The 23557-nt window shown below is 33.6% G+C and overlaps 1 protein-coding gene across 3 annotated transcripts in view; it reads right to left on the reverse strand.

Moving 5' to 3' along the window:
- Positions 1-6593: 6593 nt before the first annotated feature.
- The window catches only part of Smp_147990.1 (hypothetical protein), a gene marked incomplete at both ends in the record, with an annotated part of 18606 nt that continues 1642 nt past the window's right edge, over positions 6594-23557 (reverse strand). Inside the window, 5 exons of one of the 3 annotated variants that reach the window (XM_018794675.1) lie at positions 7198-7346; positions 12977-13160; positions 17003-17023; positions 18107-18457; positions 21242-21492. In XM_018794675.1, coding sequence (XP_018649064.1) covers positions 7198-7346; positions 12977-13160; positions 17003-17023; positions 18107-18457; positions 21242-21492 — 956 coding nt within the window. Of the gene's footprint in view, positions 7347-12910; positions 13161-17002; positions 17024-18106; positions 18458-21241; positions 21493-23557 lie in introns of those variants that run through there. The other 2 variants (XM_018794674.1, XM_018794677.1) reach the window with 2 other exon arrangements.

The following is a 23557-nucleotide window of genomic DNA, read 5'->3' on the forward strand; positions in this document are numbered from 1 at the left end:
AAAAAAGTAAATTAGGAAAGTATGTATATTTTCACTTGGTACTTTCTTATTTTTCGACAAAAATGAAACTACTTACTTTATTCTTATGTAAGTGACAGGCATGATATTTTCCTTTGGTTATTTCATTATGATTTATCGCTTTGATTTGTTTTTTTCTCGAAAAAAGTAACTGTAATTTGATTCTAAATTTGCTTATTGTTTTTTTTTAAAAGTTTTTGTATCATTGGACTAATTGTGTTTGTATCAACTGGTATTATTGCACGATAGTAGTTTTAAATAGGAATAGTAGTTTCTGTCCTTCTACACATTATTTTATGATATTGGTTTAGTTCTAATTCGTATTGTATGTTACTTTATACGAAAGGTGATATTCCTACACTGTTTATTATCGTTGATTCTATTCATCAATTTACTTTTTTTAGTTTAACATTTTTATTCTCTTGTGTTTCTCATTATTATAGTAGGCTTTCGGGGCAGTAATGATATGCTTGTTTAACCTTCAAATATTGAATTAATCTACTAAATTGATGAAATACAACTTTTTTCACCTAATTCTTAAAAAATTATGTAGTTCAAAAAATCTATTTAATCCATAAAGCCGTTAGATTAAATGTCCAGTGAGTGCAACCTAAAATCGCGGTTCACCATGTTAATAGAGTGGTCAAATTTGTAAATTATTAAAAGTTTTATAATAACATTGTGGTATTTAGCAGTGGTATTGATTTTTGATTGTCAAACTAGATCTTATTAATTACTATAGATGTAGAACGTGTAACTTGAAAATTCTCCAATTAAAAAAAGTAATTTTCTGGCATAATGTTATGACGCTTTTATAACGACCCATCCACTTTGACAGCTTAATATCAAAACACGGTTAAACAGGAACGTTAGTATATTTTACAATTTTTACACAAGATTATTGCAGAATCTTCTCTGGGTATCCGCTAGCGCTGACTTGCTAAGCGATAGCTAATCAGCATGCTCCAACAATCCTGCACAGAATATGATTCAATCCAATCACGCTAACACATCATAGAATTATAAAAAATATAGGGAGATTGACTTACTTACTTACGCCTGTTACCCCTCGTCGAGGAGCATAGGCCGCTCACCAGCATTCTCCATCCAACTCTGTCCTGAGCCTTCCAGTTCTTTCCAGTTGCTATTCATCCTTTTCATATCGGCTTCTATTTCCCGGCGTAGTGTGTTCTTTGGCCTTCCTCTTTTCCGCTTCCCTTCCAGATTCCAAGTTACGGATTGAGTCGTGATGCACATTGATGATTTCCTTAATGTATGTCCGATCCACTTCCAACGTCTTTTCCTAATTTCCACTTCAGCTGGAAGCTGGTTTGTCATCTCCCATAAAACGCTGTTGCTGATAGTATCCGGCCAATGGATGTTGAGTATTTCGCGTAGACAACTGTCTATAAATACTTGTACCTTCCTGATGATGGTCGTAGTAGTTCTCCACGTTTCAGCTCCATACAGTAGGACTGTCTTGACGTTCGTATTAAAGATTCTGACCTTGAAATTGGTTGAGAGTTGTTTTGAGTTCCATATGTTCTTCAATCGTAGAAATGCTGCCCTTGCTTCGCCAATCCTCGCCTTTACATCTGCATCCGATCCTCCTTGTTTATCAACGATGCTCCCCAGGTACTTGGATGTTTCCACCTCTTCCAGAGTTTCGCCATCAAGTGTGATTGGGTTGGTGTTCTCCGTGTTGCATTTGAGAATCTTGCTTTTGCCTTTGTGAATATGGAGGCCTATCGATGCGGAGGCTGCTGCTACATTTGCGGTCTTCATCTGCATTTGTTCGTGTGTATGAGAGAGGAGGGCTAGGTCATCTGCGAAGTCCAAATCATCTAATTGATTCTGAGAAGTCCATTGTATTCCGTATTTCCCCTCAGATGTCGAATTCTTCATAATCCAGTCAATCACTAGAAGGAAGAGGAATGGGGAGAGTAGACAGCCTTGTCTGACTCCTGTCCTTACTGGAAATGCATCTGTCAGCTGTCCTCCATGCACCACTTTTCCCTTGTAGTCCATCGTATGAGTTTTGGATAATGTTGACAATCTTTCCAGGAACTCCATAGTGTCGAAGAAGTTTCCATAATGTTCTCCTATCCACGCTGTCAAACGCCTTCTCATAGTCGATGAAGTTGACATATAGTGATGAGTTCCACTCAACTGATTGTTCAACGATGATCCGTAGTGTCGCAATCTGGTCTGTGCACGACCGATCCTTACGGAATCCAGCCTGATGATCTCTAAGTTCGGCGTCTACTGCGTCTTTCATCCGATTCAGCAGCACTCTGTTGAAAACTTTTCCTGGTACTGATAACAAACTGATGCCTCTGTAGTTCTCACATTTGCTCAGATCTCCTTTCTTTGGTATCTTGATGAGATATCCTTCTTTCCAGTCCATTGGCACTTGTTCCTCTTCCCAAATCTTCTTGAATAGAAGGTGAAGCATATTTACAGTTATTTCAATGTCTGACTTCAGTGCTTCTGCTGGTATATTGTCAGGTCCTGCCGCCTTCCCACTTTTGATTTGTCTGATGGCCATCTTGACTTCTTCGATCGTTGGTGGAGTGACATCTATTGGAAGGTCAGTGTGTGCTGCTTCGATGTTCGGTGGATTCAATGGGGCTGATCTATTCAGCAGTTCCTCGAAGTATTCTGCCCATCTTTTCCTCTATTCTTGAATCTCAGTGATTGTCTTTCCTTCTTTGTCCTTGACTGGTCTCTCTGGTTTGCTATATCTCCCTGCCAATTTCTTCGTTGTATCATATAGTTGTCTCATATTCCCTTCTCTTGCAGCTTTTTCCGCCGTCGTTGCTAGTTCGTCCATGTATTTCTGCTTGTCGGCTTTAATGTTTTTCTTCACTTCCCTGTTTGTTTCTGCGTAGTCTGCTTGTGCTTTGACTTTCTCTGCTCGTGTTCGGCTGTTGTTAATTGCTAGTTTCTTGTTCTTCCTTTCTTGAATTTTGTCCAGGGTTCCCATAGAGATCCATTCCTTGTGATGATGCTTCTTAGGACCAAGAACCTCCTGACACGTTGAAGTTAGTGCTTCTTTTATCCCTTTCCAGTTGTCCTCCAAAGTAGTTTCTTGTTCCTTCTGTTAAGTCGGCTTACAGTAAACTCTATCAGAGCCTCCAGAGGCTTATAAAGAGCCCCAACCAATCAGCGATTAATTTGAAGCTGTGTGAAGTTATGCTACTAAAATAACGAGATCCTGATTGGCTGTTTAACACACTGCTACTATGGAAACTCAAGGTCTCTTAATTACCATAAAACCCCTGTATTTTCTGTACATAAATGAATCCTGTAGTAAAGTGCTTCTCTCATACTCGTGTCTTTTCTCTGGTCTTCAAGTCGGTGTATAGTTCTAGCTCGGGGGTACGGAACTAGCCTAGGGAAGCAAACATAGCGTTCAAAATCGGTCAGACGTAACAATCGGCTACAGCCCAGGTCAAATACATAACACTTTCAGTAGATCCTGTAGAGCCTGGAACCTGTTGTTGAGAGTTATCTTGAATTCGTGGATCTTGTCAGTATCTCGAAGGTAGGCTGTATTGAACCTTTGTAGTGCTGCTTGTCCAGTTGTTCAGTCTTTCTTTAGCTTCAGTCTCATCTTGGCCACAACCAGGTGGTGATCTGAAGCTATATCAGCTCCTCTCCGGGTTCTCACATCTTCCATTGATCTTCGGAATTTTTTGTTGATACAGATGTGATCTATCTGGTTCTCTGTGGTTTGGTCCGGCGAGATCCATGTAGCTTTGTGTAAGCGTTTGTGTGGGAATATTGTGCCGCCTATAACCAATTTGTTGAATGCACATAGATTTGCAAGTCTCTCCCCATTTTCATTTCTCTCTCCTAATCCATGTCGTCCAATTACATCTTCATATCCTGTGTTGTCCACTCCAACTTTAGCATTTAGATCTCCCATCAGGATGGTCAGGTCCTTTCGTGAGCACTTCTCTATAATTGATTGCAGCCTTTCATAGAACTGATCTTTATCATCGTCGTTGCTATCATTGGTGTGTGCATAACATTGGATAACGTTCATTGTGATCCCTTGCTTCTTTGTCCTGAATGATGCTTTGATTATCCTGGGTCCATGAGATTCCCATCCCACAAGTGCATTTCGTGCTTCTTTGGACAGCATTAGAGCAACTCCCTGAGTGTGTGGAGCATTTTCCCCTTCGTGACCGGAGTACAGCAGCATCTCTCCTGTACCTAGCCTTTGTTGTCCAGTTTGTGTCCAATGGGTTTCGCTGATTCCGAGTACTGCCAAGTTGTATCTCTTCATTTCCATTGCTATTTGGCTGGTCTTTCCTTTCTCCCACATTGTCCGGACGTTCCATGTACCTATAAAGAGTGTTGCTCTGGTTGTTAGAAGGTGCATCGGTCTCGTGACTTCCGAAGAATTTCGGCTTTCATCATGAGACGTCATAATTATTCCTTCAACTCCCAGGGCAGAGTTTAAATGGTTTGAATTATTTTTTCTGGTTAGCGTTTTTTTAGCGAGTTAGCTTTTCTGCGGGATGGGGTCGCTAACCCCATGCCCAACCCTCCTCCTTTACCCGGGCTTGGGACCAGCAGTAACTCTAGAAGAGCTACAGGCGGAGTTATAGGGAGATTGAAGAGAACATTTTTAGTTGATGTTAATAATCTATGTTCACATATTCCATTTATGTCATCCAAACATTAAAAGCCTGACCACTGATCACGCAAGTGGCTATGACTTCTTTATTGTTTGAGTTATGTTTCATAAAGAACATATACACTTGCATTTCTGTCCTTCGAATTCACCCATTTTATTACGCATTTTTCATGATGTCTGATTTCACGTATGATACAATCTTTTTCGCATTTTTCTTTGATTTTGAACTTTTCATTGCAAGAATTACGAATCCTTTAGCTGCGAAAATTAAACTACTTAATATAGACCAATCCTCTTTGCCACTTGACTAGTCTTCCAAAAAATGGGATTAATATATTTTTCTTTTGTGGTTCATTAACACTATTATCTAGTTTATAGCAACAAATCATCTCGAATACATTTCTCTATCGTTTCTAAGTATCTGTTAGAGATCGCTCTCTAACTCTATCATAGGGCGATCTCAAAAACCACGTTCATGGCTTGTCCGAAAAAATCTGTGGGACGATTCGTAAGAGCTAAATTTTTTTACGAAGGGTATAACTTTGGCAGACCCTATCATATTTTTGGGAGATACCTAAATGTCAAGTATCACTTTTTTTCAATTTTTTTGGTAAATCTGATACTCGAATAAGGCACTATTAAGTTATCGACATTAAAATACTTGCCTGGTATTGAATAACAAATATATTCTTTTTAAATTTGTGACGAACTTATAAACGATGATCGACCCGTACAAACGCACAATTTGCTGAAAAGCGTAACTTATTGCAAATGAAAGCTGGATGCTGTCAGTACGGTCTTAAGAACTTTGGTATGAATCTGTATCATTAAGCACTAATAGTACCAGTTGTCTCTTCTGTTACTAGTGTTTGTAGCTATCTATGAACGTAAAGATTATAACCCTCTTTTATCTCTAGTGACCACAAACAACTTCATCAATAAAAGTTTAGATGATGTTAGTTTTTTTATATGAGCTATTAGTCTCATTAAAAAGGTAGAAAATAAAGTTATTATACGAATATTGGATATATTTTTTATCACCAGATTCAGTTTATAATCAATTCACATATAATAAAAGCAACCATTTGACTTGGGAACCATAAACATGAACATAAGTGAGATTAACACAGGACTATCAGCTCTTTGCTATGTTTAAAAAGCTATATCTAGTTTGAAGCGAAAGAGATCTAGAAGAACTGACAGGTTAATTCTAGAGGTCCATAGATATGGCAACCTAGTTCCAGCGGTTAAATTGACATACTAATTGGAAGCTAGACATAGTCCTATCTGACTGATCTCGCTGGCTGATATCCTCAGTTTAGTAGAAAGGGAAAAAAATCCTTTCGTGGTATCCAGAAAGTAATTATTTATGACTAGTATAGCGTCTAAAATATAAAATCCATAAACATTCGACCTTTGGTCGGAGCTTAGAACAAGGAAACCCAAAAAACAGACCGATTTCAAGCCTCGACTTGTGGACCAAATGCTCATTTCTTTTCACTACTTCGAACATGGGGATACCCACACATGTAGTAGAACCAATAATTAATGCTAAAGCACAGCACACTAAAAAGACCGAATCCATTTACGAAGTTATAAATGCTACGTCTGCCTACTATGTACAATGCCGGTTGACATAAAAGATTAGGAAAACGCCTGTAGTGGCCAAATTTAGTCAGACTGCTCGTCTGAGCTGTCGGCATTTGCGGAATTCCTGGTTGAAATCCATACTATATTCAAATTTCTATGAATCCTGTGCTTCCAATGTCTGCTTCGCGGGAATTCCCCTTTCTGATTAAATCTATTGTTTTGAAAACCTGTAACTGATTACTGTGTCCTTGACTTTTAGTCAATTCCCCATAAGTACAGAGCAGTGTAACTCAGTATGTTCTGTTTAAAGAATAAATTGAAAATGACACAACAGTTTAGTGTTTACATACTATTACATATTACAAACATTATAAATAAATAGTTAACTTGGAAAATAACTAATATTAGCAAACTTTCTTTCCAATTTTTTATTGCATTCAGTTAACTAATATACATTAGTATTATATAAGTATTATAAAACAATGCTAGACAGTGGTAATAAACTGAGAACGAATTGAATGCTTATTATTATTCTTGTGTTTTTTTCGACGAAAAATAGTTTTTATTATAAATAAACATAAAAAACAAAACATAGATGATTGATTATGATAAGGAGGAAAGAAACAATTACTATGAGTAAAAATGATAATACAAGAAGTAACACAGAACAATGTAACTGATCATAAATAAATGGACATAGACTTATTCATTATAATAACATAAATTTATGTAATTGAAAAGTAAAGTTATAGTAGAACGAAAAAACACAAAGCAATCTTGTTTATTCGATGAAATAAGAGACGAAATTTTTAACAATGAACACATTAAAAAGTTTATAATGAAAACACTGAAGGAAAAAAAATATACAAATAATGATTATTATTATTATTATTATAAATGAAAGCAGAAAAAGTTGGATAAAAAAGGTGTTACCTTAGTAATTAATGGTTATTAGGTGTGTGCTTTTCATGAAAATTATATACAGGTGATTGTAATAGTGTAGCATTCATTATTTCACAATCTAATTGTAGCATAGTCAAAATGGAATTTGAACTACCATAATAATTATCTTCACCATCAACAGACGATCCTATAGAGGTTGAAAAAAAAGATATGATCATATGTCTGGTAGTTAAAGAAACTGTTGCCAACACTAACTATTTAAATACTGGTCACGTCAAGCAGATCTGCCTTGATATTTAGTATGTAATGATAATTAACAAGCCTTTTTAAATCACTGGTCAACTGTGTCTTATGTGCAACTATGGGATTAAGCTTTCAGTTTTGAACAAATTTATTTCAGATGAGTTTTATAGTTCATAGAAATAAAAGTATCAATCAGCAAGCGCTTATCGTTTCAGCTCACTGAATCAGTTCTTACGATTTTATAACCATTTTCACGAATCCTCCAAGAAGATGGATATGTAAGAAACCCCATAATTGAACATCTTAAGAACACGAATCATTCAAGTCAAACAGATTTGAGGCTGAAAGTCACTCATAAGCGAAACAGAAACCCATCAAAGACAGTGAAATTCCGCATTCGTAGAGTTGGTGGAGTCTTTATCGTGTATCTAGATAAGCCATAACTGTGTATACAAAAGAAACCTGTCCAACCTCTTCTGCCAGTGTCACAACCTACAGTTTTCCAAAACTATTACCTCCCTATTTCATTTCAATATTTTATTTTATCAGGTTATACAATCCCCCCTACTGAATTATTACGCTTTATTTCGCTTCCATAACGTTCTTATTGAGTGTTTATGATCCTAATAACAACGTTTTTCAATTTCCTAGTAGCCTTTTTCTCTACGCTTGCTAAATTAGTGTTTTTGACAAGCATCTTACTGATTATCACAGTAAAAAATGTATATATTTGGGATTGTACAGCTTAGGGAAACTAATTCATTGAAACGGGAGTTGTTTGCTGAATGAATTGCTCTTACTTGTATAATTTATAATACGAATTTAAGGAAAATATGATATATAAATGTGAAGAAAAGGAAAATGAAGACATTTTATGAATTTGTATTTACATTAACATTTTAAGGAATAAATAAATGAGAAGTGCAGATATTTTCGACACAAAAGGCGAGTGAAAATTGGACAGTGTTTTGTGCACTTTAGATTCCAACAATTACCTTAATTTATGATATGTTGTTAGAAACCAAAAGGATATCAACAGCTTTGCAAAAGCATCGTAACTACTCGCTACATATCAATGTGTATGAACATTTACAAATGCAGAAATTAAGGTGTAAACTTTCAAGGGGTTGAAGACTACGGACACCAAGTGAACATGATAGAAGATATTAAATCTACATTCAATAATCCACATGAAATTTCTTAAAAAATATGTTTAATATGGCTGTTTAAATGAATAATTTGATTTGTGGATGTTTACTTATTTTAAACTTATTTGAATGGCAGGAAAGTAATGGGAATTCAGTAAAAATCTATTAGTTATTTCTAAAGGAAACTAACTAATAGGATTATTAAAAGAATAAAACAAAGCCTGTGAACTTTTCTATTTACATAATTGTTGTTGAGCACAACAGAATTTCATGAAAAAACGACTACTATCTGAATACAATAGGTATTTAATAAAACATTATACAAACTGAAAATACTGTAGAAAAATAGATTAACAGAAACCCTTACAAAGAAAACTACCAAGTAAACAATAAAAGATAAGGTAACGCCTTAACTTTTATTTGTATAGACTTATTTTGGCCACTAATCAATGCGTTACTTATAAATTATGATGGAAAAGTGAGAAGTCGGTCATAATCACGATCAATACATATGTAAAAACATTTAGTGCTTCAAAAAAACACAAATCCTAAAATAATAAGATAAGAGTTTGTGTTACATCAAATGTATTAGCAAATATAGCATAGAAATAAATAGAAGTGGTAAACATATATATTGACCTGCACTTGCATTGTTCAAATCTGTACCGGCACAAATGACAAAGTATAACTTTGAATGAAAGTAAGAAACAAACAGTCGGGAAATTTTTTTTAAAAATTGATCTGTTACAATTCAGGAAATGATTTTGAATTTTATTAGTTACACCGGTTGATTGTTACTGTTTTTCATTTTACGTGTAGCTCTGACTTCACTATCTCCAAAAAGAAAGTTGGTTAGTTGTTCATACATACTTAATAAACGATCTTATTTTGATTCGAATAGGTTTATGATATTTTTTTAACAAGATAGAAATGTGTTAAGCGTGATTTAAAGTTAACAGAAAATAAGTAATTTTACACTTTACAGGTCAATGCTGTTATGTCCTTAGCTATACGATTATCGCGAAATACGATTGTCAATTTAGACACGTTGACTTATAAGACCAAACTAATGATGCATACACCAGTACGAGCAGATTAAAGTCCCGATCGGTCCTTTTTCCTGCTTAAACCTGCTTGTTAAGTCCAGAATGCCAATCTGAGCCTCCGCGATACAAATCATACATTTCAAACATATTTGGTTTATACAAAAGCACAATCAGACCACATCACATTATAAAACAGCAAATAACATTTGTATAACATCAAGCCAAAAGTGGCTGTGATCGTCAGAAACTGTGACTAATAGATTGAGAATAACTCGAGAACAGTAAATCATATAACAGTAACCAATAGGTCAAACAAAAGCTTTTAATAAAAGAAATATGAATATATATAAAGTATATTTACTTAATAATCAGACAATAAAGATATTCGTATAATCTTAGTACATAAATAATTCCTAACGGTTACCATTCACTGTAAACTTTTATACCCAATTGATATTTTATTTCGTGGCAGCACAGACTAAAAATTCTCTTGTCCTTATGTTAACAGGTACCTTTTGTAATTTTGTTCAGAACTCGAAAGTTGATGATTAAAGCCAATGTTAAAAGTATTCTTTCATGCTTTTGATATTGATATTACATATATCCACAATTATTACCTTTACTTTTGTTATTTTTCATTCATGATGTACGCGCTCCATTCTTTAGAGTTCAGAAACAACTAATATTTCTATATGTATCAATAAATTAGAACGTAACTGCAAAACTTCATTTATTCTCAGATCTTTTTTAAGAGATAGCTAATGAGATTTGTCATATATATATATTATAAGCTTTATTTTGACCTATAGACTATTATGATACGATTTACTATTATTAAGTTATAACCAGTTTAATAATTACAGTCACACACAATCACAGTCACTTTTGGCTTGTACAAATGTTATTTCCTGTTTTATAGTGTGATGTGGTCTGTTTGGCTTGTATATAAACCAGGTATGTTTGAAATAAACGATTCAAATAGTGGAAATTGATATCAATGTTCTGGACTTAACAAGCAGGACTAGGTAGGAAAAAGGACCAATAAGGACGCTAGGCTGCTCATACAGGTCTATACGTCATTGTAGTGGCACAGTGTTAAGATTGTCTAAGTCGTATTCTGATTAGCGAATAAATCACGTGCTACTTAACGGGCGGAAGTCACAACAACATTATTGATGTAAATATTTGTATAGTTAAGAAATTGATGAAAAGATGAAACTGTATGGACGACAATGCTAATGAATGAGAAGATATTATTTTATAATTGAGAGTAACTAGATTGCTATAAAATGAATATAAAAGTTGAAAAAATTTAATTATTTAGTTAAACATTACTTAAAAACTAGAGCGATCAATATTAGTAATCTTTAAGAAAGAGCAAAGAAACGAGAAAAATGAATGTGAGATTATTTACTTGACAGAGTCTAATTCTTTTCAAAAACAAATATCATCATTACTTTGGATAATGTTTTTATTAAACATTTTATTTGATGGATCAACGTAATTGCTGTGCTATGTCGGTCGTTGTTCTTCTTACTGCCACTAATTATTTATTACTTACGTTAATTATTATAATTTTTAAAATACTAGTGACAAATTCACCACTATTACTAAAGACTAAATAAATAAAGACGTAGAACTACAAATGCCAAAAAACTTATTGACAAGAATTATTTCTTTCTTCGTTTTGTCTTTTTCTCCTACAAATATTATTGGTTGAAGTGGTAAACAGGTGTCAACTGTAAAACAGCTTGAAAAATCATTTTCAACAGTCCAAGTACAGCACTATTTTTATGGACTTCAATTTATGGAATAACCAACCAGAATTAAGATAGCAAATCATAGATTTTGACACAAAATTCATTCATCCATATGGCTAAATAGCATTTTGGCATAATAGCTGGTGTCCATTAGTAATGAAACCTTCAAAGTCTAACTAAATCCTAATCCCTTCAGGATTTCAAGTTAGGGTTTGCCTCGTGATGTAGTTTGATGATTTTCTTAATGAATGTTCTATCCACTTCCAACGTCTTTTCCTAATTTCCTCTTCAGCTGGAAGTTGGTTCGTCCTCTCCCACAGAAGGTTGTTCTTGATGGTATCCGGCCAACTGATATTGAGTGAAAAATTCTACATCTTCCAGAGTTTCTCCATCAAGTATGATTGGCTTGGTATTCTCTGTGTCGCATTTGAGCATCTTGCTTTTTCCTTTGTGTATACTGAGGCCTACTGATGCAGAGGCTGCTGCTATACTAATTGTCTTCATATGTGCATACAACAAATTGGTTATAGGTGAAACTATATTCCCGCAAAAACGCGTACATGGGTCTCACTGGATCACTGAAGCTAAAGAAGCACTGGACAAACAGAATTACATAGGTTCAATACAGTCTTCTTTCGAGATGCTAACAAACTCAACCAACTCAACTCAACAACAATAGGTCCCAAGCCTTACAAGATCTTCTCAAAGAAGAAGGAACTACTATGGAGGACAACTGGAAAGGGATCAAAGGAACATTAACTTGAACGTATCAGGAGGTGTCGGGCCGTAACAAGCATCATCATAAGGGATGGATCACTATGGAAACCCCGGACAACATTCACGAAAGAAAGGATGAGAAGACAGCAATTAACAACAGTCGAACAAGAACAGAGAAAGTCAAGGCAAAAGTCGAATACACTGAAGCAAACAACCAAGTTAAGAGGAGCATTAGAGCTGACAAACGGAAATACATGGAAGAACTAGCAACGACGGCGGAAAAAGCTAAGTCCATACAGAACACGAATGGAAAAGGTTAAATTATTGATGCTAAAATTATGCAATTAGTTTAAAAGTGGTAGTAAAAAACAAAAAACCAAACCCTTTTTCCATGAAATATACAGGTGGTAGACTGATCTATATACTGATTGACAATGTGGATAAATGAAATAAACGAAAAATAAAACTATGCGTAAGCGCTAATAATTTAAGTATAACATTACGCAATAGCAATATAAGGAGTAAGATATGAAGAAAATCATTGACCAAACAATATTATTTAATAATAATGAAAGATGAAATGTGAGGAATATATATAGAACTCATCAGCAGCGTGAAATTACATTAAGTGAAATAGAACCAAATACTTTTATGCTTCATAGCAAGCATGATACCAAATAATATAACTTATTTAAACTTTCATGAAATGATTAGAAAGTGGATAATATTTTTTTGCACATAAGGATTATTTACTGTATTAACCACAAAATAAGATTATATTAATGACAATACAGTTAGACTTTCATAAATTTTTCAGGTCAAGATGGTTAACAAATAATGTACGACGTTGAAAAGTATGCCAAAAATTTATTTTAATCAATAGAGAACATTATATTAAATTACCGTTGATCACAGAATGAGCTGGCAGTAGAAATGTTATTTTCTGTTTCATATTTGCAGGTAATGGATCAACTGAAGGCAGGAGGAAATGATCCCGGTTTAAAAAAACAATGTATGCTGTATCATTGCGACGATTAACTACATTGAATAATTTCTCAAAAGCGTGAACAGCAGGATGAATGTAAGGCTTGAAATGATATTGGTAAAAAAAAGAACAAGAAATATATATGTTTGAATTAGTTGAAACAAGTTACAGTAATAATGTTTTAGTGTGCATCGGATAAAACAATAGAAAAATATCTAATATATATATATATATATATATATATATATATATACAGAAGGAGTTTGATTATGTATTTTAGATACTTTATAATCCTAGATACTATGTGATAAGTTTGAAACAAAAGTATGTGAATACGTGTGAGATTTTTAAATTTAATAGCACAACTAAAGCTGACCTATCGTGTACAGTAAATGGAGAATGAAGTTACTTTGTAGTTCATAAGTCGAACAACTGAATGATTAACCATTGCTCCACTGTTCGTTGAAAGAAACAATAGACAAATATAACGCCGCAGTATACTATTTTGTGTAAAACCTCGTAAAAAATGAAAGTATGAATAGGCAATATGTTATTATGAAGCCGAATAAACAAATTTGATGTATATCACTAAGAGACTGAAGTGATACTATTAAATATACTATAAGGGCAGATGAATCAGATAAAAGCAGTACCCAATTACTCATGGCTACAAATTGAATAATATCTTTGAAGTCAATGAAAGCTGATAATATCCTCTAAAACCTAAAACGGTAAGAAGTAAGTCTAACATGTGTTGTGTCATTACAGCTAAATGTTTATAATATTGTAAACGAATAGAGTTTAGAATGTTTAAAAATAGATTTGTTCTTTGAACTACAGTTTTATTTTTTAATAGTTTAAATAAACCAGTAAAATAAACATCCACACAACATTATGGGAAACCATGTGAAACGAATCAGCAATCAAATTAATAATAATGAAACAACTTTAACAATAAAACAGCTGTGTTCTTTAAATCAAGAATATTGGCTAAGTGATTTGAATAAAATTCACTTAATTAGATTAGACAAGTGATCAAACACTAAGTGAGGTTAGAATTTCAATACATGAAAAAGTTCAGTACTATTTTCTTGACATTTTCGTTGCTACCTGACAGTAATAAAAATTTTGACATAAATGAGAATAAACAATGATACTATAGAATGTTATGACTAACAATTAAAAAACAAAATAGATTTAGTCATTGAACATACTAACCATTTAAGCAGAACTATAAAAAAAGAAAGGAGGAACCATAGAGATACCAGTCAACATCATTAGAAGAATATTGAAAATTATAAATTTTGTGAACAACAAAACGCTACGCCTTAAAACAGTTGACCAATGGATGATACATTGAATTTAAGAAATAGACACATAGGAATACCAACAATTTAACGATGCAAATGAAGCTAATCTGTAATGTATTATCAACAATTAGTAATACTTTGTAATTTCTCGTAGCTGTTATTAACATTTGCAGTTGATCAGTTTCTGTTGGCGTATGTGCATTTTTAGTTTATTGCTCCGATAATATCATTATTTTGTCGGACGTTTAAGTAAACTTGGATTGTGATAGCAACAACTTCAACTTTACTATAACCTACAATCTTTACGGAAAAATATGTGCTTTGAAATTCCTTACCTTGAAACAAGAGTAATTTTCGTTAGTGTCTAACCTGGCTATCATTAGTGAAGTAGTCGGATGATTTGAATGACTTATCAGTTCAATTTCATTTAAATCAAGTCACCTATAAGCGTTACCACTAACCATACGTAACTTTATAGACAAAGGACTTTTATACTGAACATATAATTTATCAAAATTATGGGTTTTATATGTTAATATTAGAAAAAATATATATCTAGAAAGCCGTGCAAACAGATATTTATGGTCATAATATGGTCGTGAAACATAAATATTATGCAACAGTTAAGATAAACAAAGAGTTGCAAATTTTCTAATCAATAAGTGCTGTAAATGAGAGTAATAATGCATTGTAAAGGTTTACTATCAATAAATATTTATAATAGATTATTAGCGGACAAAACAACCAAATATGTAAAAGAATATAAATCGATTTGGTCATTGAAATTTTCTACTGATAAGCACAATTCAACTATTTTACTTACCAATTTAAACACTTCACAATAGTTTATTGTATTAAAAATCTGAATACGCAGAAAACAAAGTTCATCCACTTATAATAACAATGATACTAATTGCAGTAACAATTAATATAAATAAATGAACAGTTGAGAGTATAGCTATACAAGTATCTTGCTCATAGATATATGTAATAAGTTAGGCCTAGAACAATAAAGTAAGTTAACCTTATAAATTAGTGTAAATAGCATAAAACTTGGTTGTAGATTTCAATGCACGCATTATGTTTGCATACTTGGGGTGATAAAATTATACAATCTGAAATATAGTTTTCTTTAAAAAGGTGTGATATTCACTGACTGTATGAGGAAAAAAAACCGTATAAAGAATTTCCTTTATCCAATGAAATCGACCAAGAAGATTTAACATTTGTATTCAAATGAAAATTCAGAAAAAGTCACAAAACGGCATGAATCACTTCTACGTTAAAGACTGATGCACAGTGATGTTATCAAACCGATAAATATCGATAAAGTCTTCATCGTCACAGTTTTATAATTATTTTCATTTTGCTATCACAATTTAGAATTCGCTTATTGTGTTTTCATTAAGTGTTCACTTACATATCAATTGTAGAAAAATATGGAAAAAAGTTGAAATGCAAAACACGTAAAACAAGATAAATTAGCAAGAAAAATCTATATAACAAACGGAACTAATATTAATATCATGTATATCACTGTTGGTGACAAGAATGACAATGAAATCAGATGAAATCTAAAACAATTAAAACATAAAGTTGGGAAAAAAAACAAGAAACTGTACTTGAATGAGTACTAATTTTAATTCCAAGGACACATAGCTATGTAACGTTATTGAAGAAACAAATGCATATGATTTGAAGAAAAACATTAAAATGAGTGACCTTTTTGCTTAGTTTTACTCTCTGTAAATGAATATAGGTAAAATCCAAAAATGAGATACCATTTATCTTTTTCACGATGTGTTTAGTACTCTTGTAATTTACATGACATACGTATACAAATGAGAAAAGAAATGTTCCTGGATCATAATGCGAGTTTTGTGTAATTTATGTAGACAGTATGTTTTATTATTTGAAGTTCTAACATTTATACTTGGTATTTTACGTAATTTATTGTTAAGGATGATCTGATTTAAACCTTAACAGAAAAAAACATCATAGAATTTGAAATGAACTACAACGAAGTCTGAGCTATGGGAATCACTCGTTGAGCGACAATGGCGAAATTTCTAGATCACAGATAGAAAAAGTACTTCTGAAGGCATATGGATCAGTTGATGAACTGAAGAAGCGTGATCGATAAAGTGGGTGGTGTTTATAATCCGATAAAATTTAAGTTGATTAAATAAACTGACTCACTGAGCTATACTCTAAGTGTGTGAGCTAACCCAAAGTACGTGATACGGCTTTCGAACTATGCCCTCGACAGCTAAAATGAGCTTATTTCATGTTTACCGAATTACATAATAATTACTTTATAATTCTTGTTATTGACTTTCTATTAGACAATACCAAATGGCGTTAAGATGAAACTCTTTTCTTTATAACTATATAATGATAACGTTTCTAGAAGTTAACAAAAACCATACACAAACAAGAACCCAGTGATCAATCACAGAAGACATCACAAAGCACAGACTAAACAAACGGATTAACATAACAAGCTTCATAATTAACAAAACACTCAAAATGTTCATAAAATCACATTTTAAGCAAACTCATTAAAAAACCGAAAGTAGTTAGATAAAACATTCAAGTGGTTAATGAAAGGGAACACTTTTAAAGACAACATACATCAGATTCTTTGATATTATCCTAAATAATTTGAGATGATGTGGAAAGTGATTGATGAGTAAACAATTTCAAGGATGAATGAAGCAATTTCGATACAAGATTCAATAGTAGAAAAGCGTCCACTTTGAACAAAACAAATCAACAAATTCGCGGAAGAACATATTTGCTATTAGTGCATTTTTAGAAAATCATTATAATTCATAAAAGACAAACAGGTATCTAAACAAACGAAAAGACACTGTTAACTCTCCCTAGATTTGAATTACAATTATACGAATGGATACACTCTAGGCCTCAAAAATATCCGCTGTACATGAATTCAGTCTAAAACTATAAGCATTCATTAAGAAATTATTGGTATGGAATACTTGTTTTAATCATTTTGTACCTTTCCATTTTATTCAGTATATGATAACCGTAAAACGTTAACCTACAACTATGCATGATAATATAAAAGGATTAATTACTTTAAATACACGCGAATCAGTATTTAGAAGCGATAAACACGTAAGACTTAATATCTCGTTTGATTCTTTTATGACTACCTTATGATGACTAGCAACCAGATGGTCGTATAAACGGACCCTACGAATACAGAAATATCACTAAACTAAAACCACAATATGGATTATCCCTTTTAATTAAATCTGAAAAAGGAAATTATCAGCTAATCATGCAACCTTGTTTTATTTTACAGGCCAAAAACACTCTCCTCTGAGATGACGATAAGGCATAACAATTTTAATAAGAATAAATATTAATGGAACAAATCTATTATTAGGACTACTAGAAGAGTATACTCATAACTAAAGCAAAAGTTATTCAAGCAGTTAGGAAGTTTAACATTTTGTACACCTAGAGAGTCAATTTGCAGTTAACACATTATTATATTTACCGATTTAATACTGATGTTGATCCAAAGTGACTACCGTTTAGAAGCTTCTATATAACAATATTTTAATCGAATCTCCTACTCTTAATATATCAATAATAATTCACTGAAATATATCAGTGATCATGAGTTACTGTAACAGAACGTTTTTATTTATGCAAGACAATTAAGAGGAATAATCATACATAGAATTTATGTATAAAATGAAGTACCTGTAAATCATATTTTCTCAATATTGCAGGACGATGAGGTGGAGGAAAGTTGGATGGTGATGATTCAGTTGTAACATTTAGAATAAAACTGCTAATTTTCCTCGCTGAAAAGTGTTCTAATGACTCCTTTCGTGAAGGTGAAATCGATTTTGGAGATGAATTGTTCAAATGTTTCATAGGTAAGAAAGCAGGTTTTTGAGTATGTGATATATTTTGTTCCAAAGATTTTGATGAACTGACTATACGTTGTCGGTGTTCAAACGCTTTTAGACTATGAAGGGATGAAGTGAGTAGTAGTCTGTATATACTGGACTGATTACTGGTAGATACAGCATGCCTTTTAATCCAACCCTAAAAGCCAGATAAACAAATATATATATATATATATATATATATATATATATATATATATATATATATATATATATATATATATATATATATATATATATATAGGACATCTTATGAAAGTAAAGATGAGTGGTTAAGGAAAAAGCGCCAAATCGAAGGCGAATAGATAAATCTTAATATTCTAAGTTATCAATTAATAAATGATTCAGTTAATTATACGCAAAGTAGAACCTAGCACTGTGTATATCGCTTTGAGTCGACATAATCCATTCGCACGAGACTAAGGGAAAGTCCCACAGTAGTAGAGGTAATGACAGTAATAATGGTAATAGAAAATGGTATCTCACTTACATCATAAGTGACGAAAGTCAACCAAGCTTTCTGGATTCGTGCCGAGATTTTGTCAGACGCTAAACCCCTGAGTGATAAGACTTCTAAGATAAGTGAAGTGATGGACGCGCTCAACAACTTCACTCAATAGCATTGGATCAGGCGTAGACCCAGAACATACCTGAAGTAACACTTTGGATTTAAAAGGGCGTTATAACGGTCCGTTTTCCTTTCTACACGAATGGGACGTTAATTTACCTTAGACAAATATCTAAACTATATTCCCTCCCAATGTCTATTCTACAGGACTTCAACACAACTCAGATCATGAACACGTGATTAGCCTGACTAGAAAGTAAATATTTTTCCACAACAAAACCCGACACAATCCAATAACAATGAATAATCAATAAATAAATAATAAGGATAGGGGAATATATAACTCATCTGACACCTGTTAGACTGAGCAGACAACTAATCATTATCATTCTCGCCCACACATCAGAGGGAAATGCATCCCGAATATGATAGAGTTGTTACACAAGACAGTCAGAAGACAGCATTTTTTTAACCTATTCATTAAACAGAACTATATCAACTGCCTATTCCAAGTCAACAAGAGAATCTTCTGATAGAAGATTGGTTTCTGAAAAATCCAATCATAAAATTTTTTTCTCCAAAAAGAATTTCTGTGACAAATTTCAATAAAAGTGGGGAAAGTAGACAACCTCGATGAACACCACTTGAAGTAATCAATTTCGAAGGCAGTTTGTCATATGTTCTGACCGGACCAGTAGTGTTCGAATATAAGCCCTTAACAACGTTTATGTACTTCTTTGGTACGAATTTTAATGATAAACTTTGACATAAAACCTGTCGATCTACGGAGTCGAGAGGTACAACTAAGGATGAGGGTCGGTAGGTATGACTGCGCTTCAGAAATTAACAGAAAGGGGAATATCTGGTCTAAATATCCCCACCTACGTCTTAGACCAACCTGGTTTTCTCGAATTTGCACTTCATAAGTCCTAGTTGAACGTTGGATGACTATTGAGGCTAATACTTTAGAAACTATTTTAGTTAAAGTGATTCCTCTGTGGTTATCACAAGGAGAGCTTTATCCCTTATTGTGGACTGGCACGACCAGAGATCGAAACCAGTCAGATGGGATTACGCTTATATCCCAGACTCTAAAAAATATATAAATTCGGTCGATTTATTACGATAGACAAGCTCGACCACCACGTTGAGGTAAAAAATACCATAGAAAAATGAATTTAATGAATTTTTATATTATATTACTATCTATCACAAAAGTTTTAAAAAGGTTTCTTTTGAGTCCAGTGTTGACAACAGCTAAGTAAGAATAAAAAATCGCAATTTAGGATAAGGAAAAATAGTGGGACTGACATGTCATTCATAACTTCCTTGAGTAACGTTTACACTGACGACTATAGTGATGAGTGGGTTAGACACACATTTTACAGATGCAAAGATTAAGTTTGTTGAAGCGAATCTCAATTAATTACGACTTTTTACTAGACCGCCTAAATAACAGAAATCAGTGGTCAAATAAAGTAAATTAACTCCCTTAAGACAAATACATTTACGTTTTATCTAGCATGCTTTACTCAAAATTGACGAAATCAAGAGATTTTTATTTAGTTACTTTCATCTACATTATTATTTCCGATGTATTGTTCAAATGTACGAAAATATGAATTAGACTGATCCATATTTTTTGTTAAAACTACTAGGAATAGCGTTAGTTTATATGAGAGATTCGAACAACGATGATTGCAGACTAACATCTGTAAGCAGTAAAAAACTTAGATGATATATGAATAACAAAGTTTATTATTTATTTAAACACATATATATTGGTACAAAAGGGCACCAGGTACATATGCGCCACACTATTTGTGTGTGTGGGCTGTGATACTGCCCGGGTGCCCAAACCGAAGCAGGTGGTTTTCTTAGGGGGCCACACCCCGAGCCTTTGACCAAAAGGTCTGATCCACAAGGCAATGGAGCATCGTGAGGAGATGCAGTCCCATGGTAGCCGTTGACCAATGACAGGTTCGTCCGCCATTCGTTCCATCAGGATACTGGAGCCCATGTGCACCATTGGTTTGGAATCAGGGTTTTCCAACTCCCCTAGGTGGACCCTCCGTGTCCACCAACCCGGTTAAAGCGCCGGACATTCGCTTTTCGTCCTCTCACTTTCGTAAACAACACCCCCGCCACGAGAAGGCAGTGAGTAGGACTTCCCTGGCAGAGGCTATATATTCGCTGGCCATGTGCGAGCATTTCGAGAGGGAGAGTAGACTCTCCCCACTCTCGGCCGTACCAGGGCATTTGGGGGATGAATAACAAAGAAAAAACAAAAATGTATGAACAAACATTCAGCTTATAACTACAGAGTAATAACAATAAGTCGGAGGGCCGACTCACTTGGAAAATTTGCCCAGGATCCGTAAGTAAGGAATTCTCTGAGCAACTCATGTTTTTATTAGGACCACAGTTGTTAGTAGAATGGTTAGTTGAAAATTTTCCAGAAAATAGAAATTTATTATTTGAGGCGTTCTGCAGTAAATTGTCATTTGTTAAAATATCTTCTTCTTGTGTAGGTGGAATATTTAATAAAAGACGTCGCCCAGTTGGCAAATGTGGCACAGATGACCAAACTCTGGGATAACCAAAAGCTAAAATTTGAAAAATAGAAAAGATAACAAACTAAACATCAAGAAGTCGCAAAAAACAACCAACGAAACTCATTAGTAAGTAGTTGACGATAAGAAATAACTACACTCAGAAGAACAAACTTAACAGATTGTAATGATTTAAGGGCTAGGTGTTACGATTGGAATCAACAGTTTTCATCCGGTTATATAATTATGACCCTTTCCAATACCCTTGAATAGTATAGAATACACAAAAAGCGCTTCAGGAAATAAATAACGATAGTCAGACAGACTAAACTGAAAAAGAATCAAAGACAATTCAGTGGAGAAAATTTTCTTTTCAATGATTTCGTTTACTTAAATACAGGATGATCATTCCTCTTGTTGGAAGTTGAACGCATCCGGAATAACGTAGCTGGAAGACAAATCTTTCACGCCGGCGACTCCAGCAAATCGTTGATACATATTATCAATAGGAAAATTTTAGTAAAGTTTTAGTAAAATTCTTATACCGAATTCAGGTTGCTATACTTTTACGAAGTATGTGTGATGATACAGGGCAGTGGAATTTCACATAGATATATCACTTTTATGCTAGTTTGTGAAGTTTACAGTCATTTTGCATCATTATTCGCTTACTCTTCAACCGCGATTCTCGGAACTTAGCCTTCAATGTGATGAAAACCATTTTTGAACACAAAAGCGCTTGTCAAAACAAATAATACCGAAAAATGAAAACTATGAACCCCGGATGACACATACCTACATAAATATGAAGTTCAGTACAAATGATAGCAACTTCATTCTGCGATAACAGATTTTAAGATAAAAATGATCTTAAATTCATAACACCTTATTAAAGATTCATTCAGAAGAACAACACATTTAAATCAGTAGATAAGCGGGAAATATGCAGAGAAACGTTCTTAAGAAACAACTCTGCAGTGTATTATTACTTTTCGAGAATGAATGTAGTTCAGTTCTAGAATTGTGCTCAGATAACGCCTATGATTTCTGCCTACACTTATCTTTTTCAGATCTATCTTAGAAATGTCTTTAGAGGTCTTTTAAATTGGAACAATCATAGTTTCGATTGAAAACCGAACCACTGACCAAAATGAATCAATAGTGATATGAAAAGGTGAAATTTGCATTCTCGACACTATTGTGATTGGTAGTGTGTCTAATTTACTATTGTCGATAAAAATGATCTAAAAGGTTAAGCGAATCGGTTCAAATGAAGTATGGACCAAAAAATTTATTATTCTAACGATTCAACCCTGATTTGTGTTCAAAGGTGACATGTCTGATTTCTGTAACTACGAAGGTTTTAACCTCACTTCCAAATACTTATACTTCATAAATTGCTATCAACATCTACTTGTTTCTTCTTGGGGTCATTTATGCTATATATATTATCATATTGTATTACGACTAAACCTATTTCCAGCTTCTAAGTCAACATCCAAAAAATTACGCAACTATTTTTGTCGATATTTTTACCACTTAGTTAATGATGTAACATCCATTTAACAACATCCTACTAATTGTGTTGGATAACTGCTAATTACTCCACAACACAATCGAATAGGAACTTTCCTTCGCCACATCGTCTATATACAGAAATATCATTCCAACTAGCGATCTTTTGAGTCATAGAATGGGATTGCAAATTCCGTTTATATTATATATATATATATATATATATATATATATATATATATATATATATATATATGTATATATATATATATATGAAAATATAGGTATATATATACAAATGTTTTCACACTCTCGAGAGCGCGATGTCTATATATATCTGTATATAGATGTGGAGGGGCGGGTGTATGTGTGTGTGTGTGTGTGAGTGAGCGAGAGTGTGAGTGTGCGTGTGTGTGTGTGTGTGTGTATATGTGTGTGCACACACACATACATATACATATATATATATATGTATATATATATATATGTGTGTATATATATATATATATATGTGTGTGTGTGTGTTTGTGTGTGCGTGAGAGCGTGTGCGCGCGCGAGAGAGAGAGAGAGAGAGAGAGAGCGAGCGCGCGAGAGTGAGAGAGAG

Source organism: Schistosoma mansoni, chromosome 1, assembly GCF_000237925.1.
Source record: "Schistosoma mansoni strain Puerto Rico chromosome 1, complete genome".
NCBI lineage: Eukaryota > Metazoa > Platyhelminthes > Trematoda > Strigeidida > Schistosomatidae > Schistosoma > Schistosoma mansoni.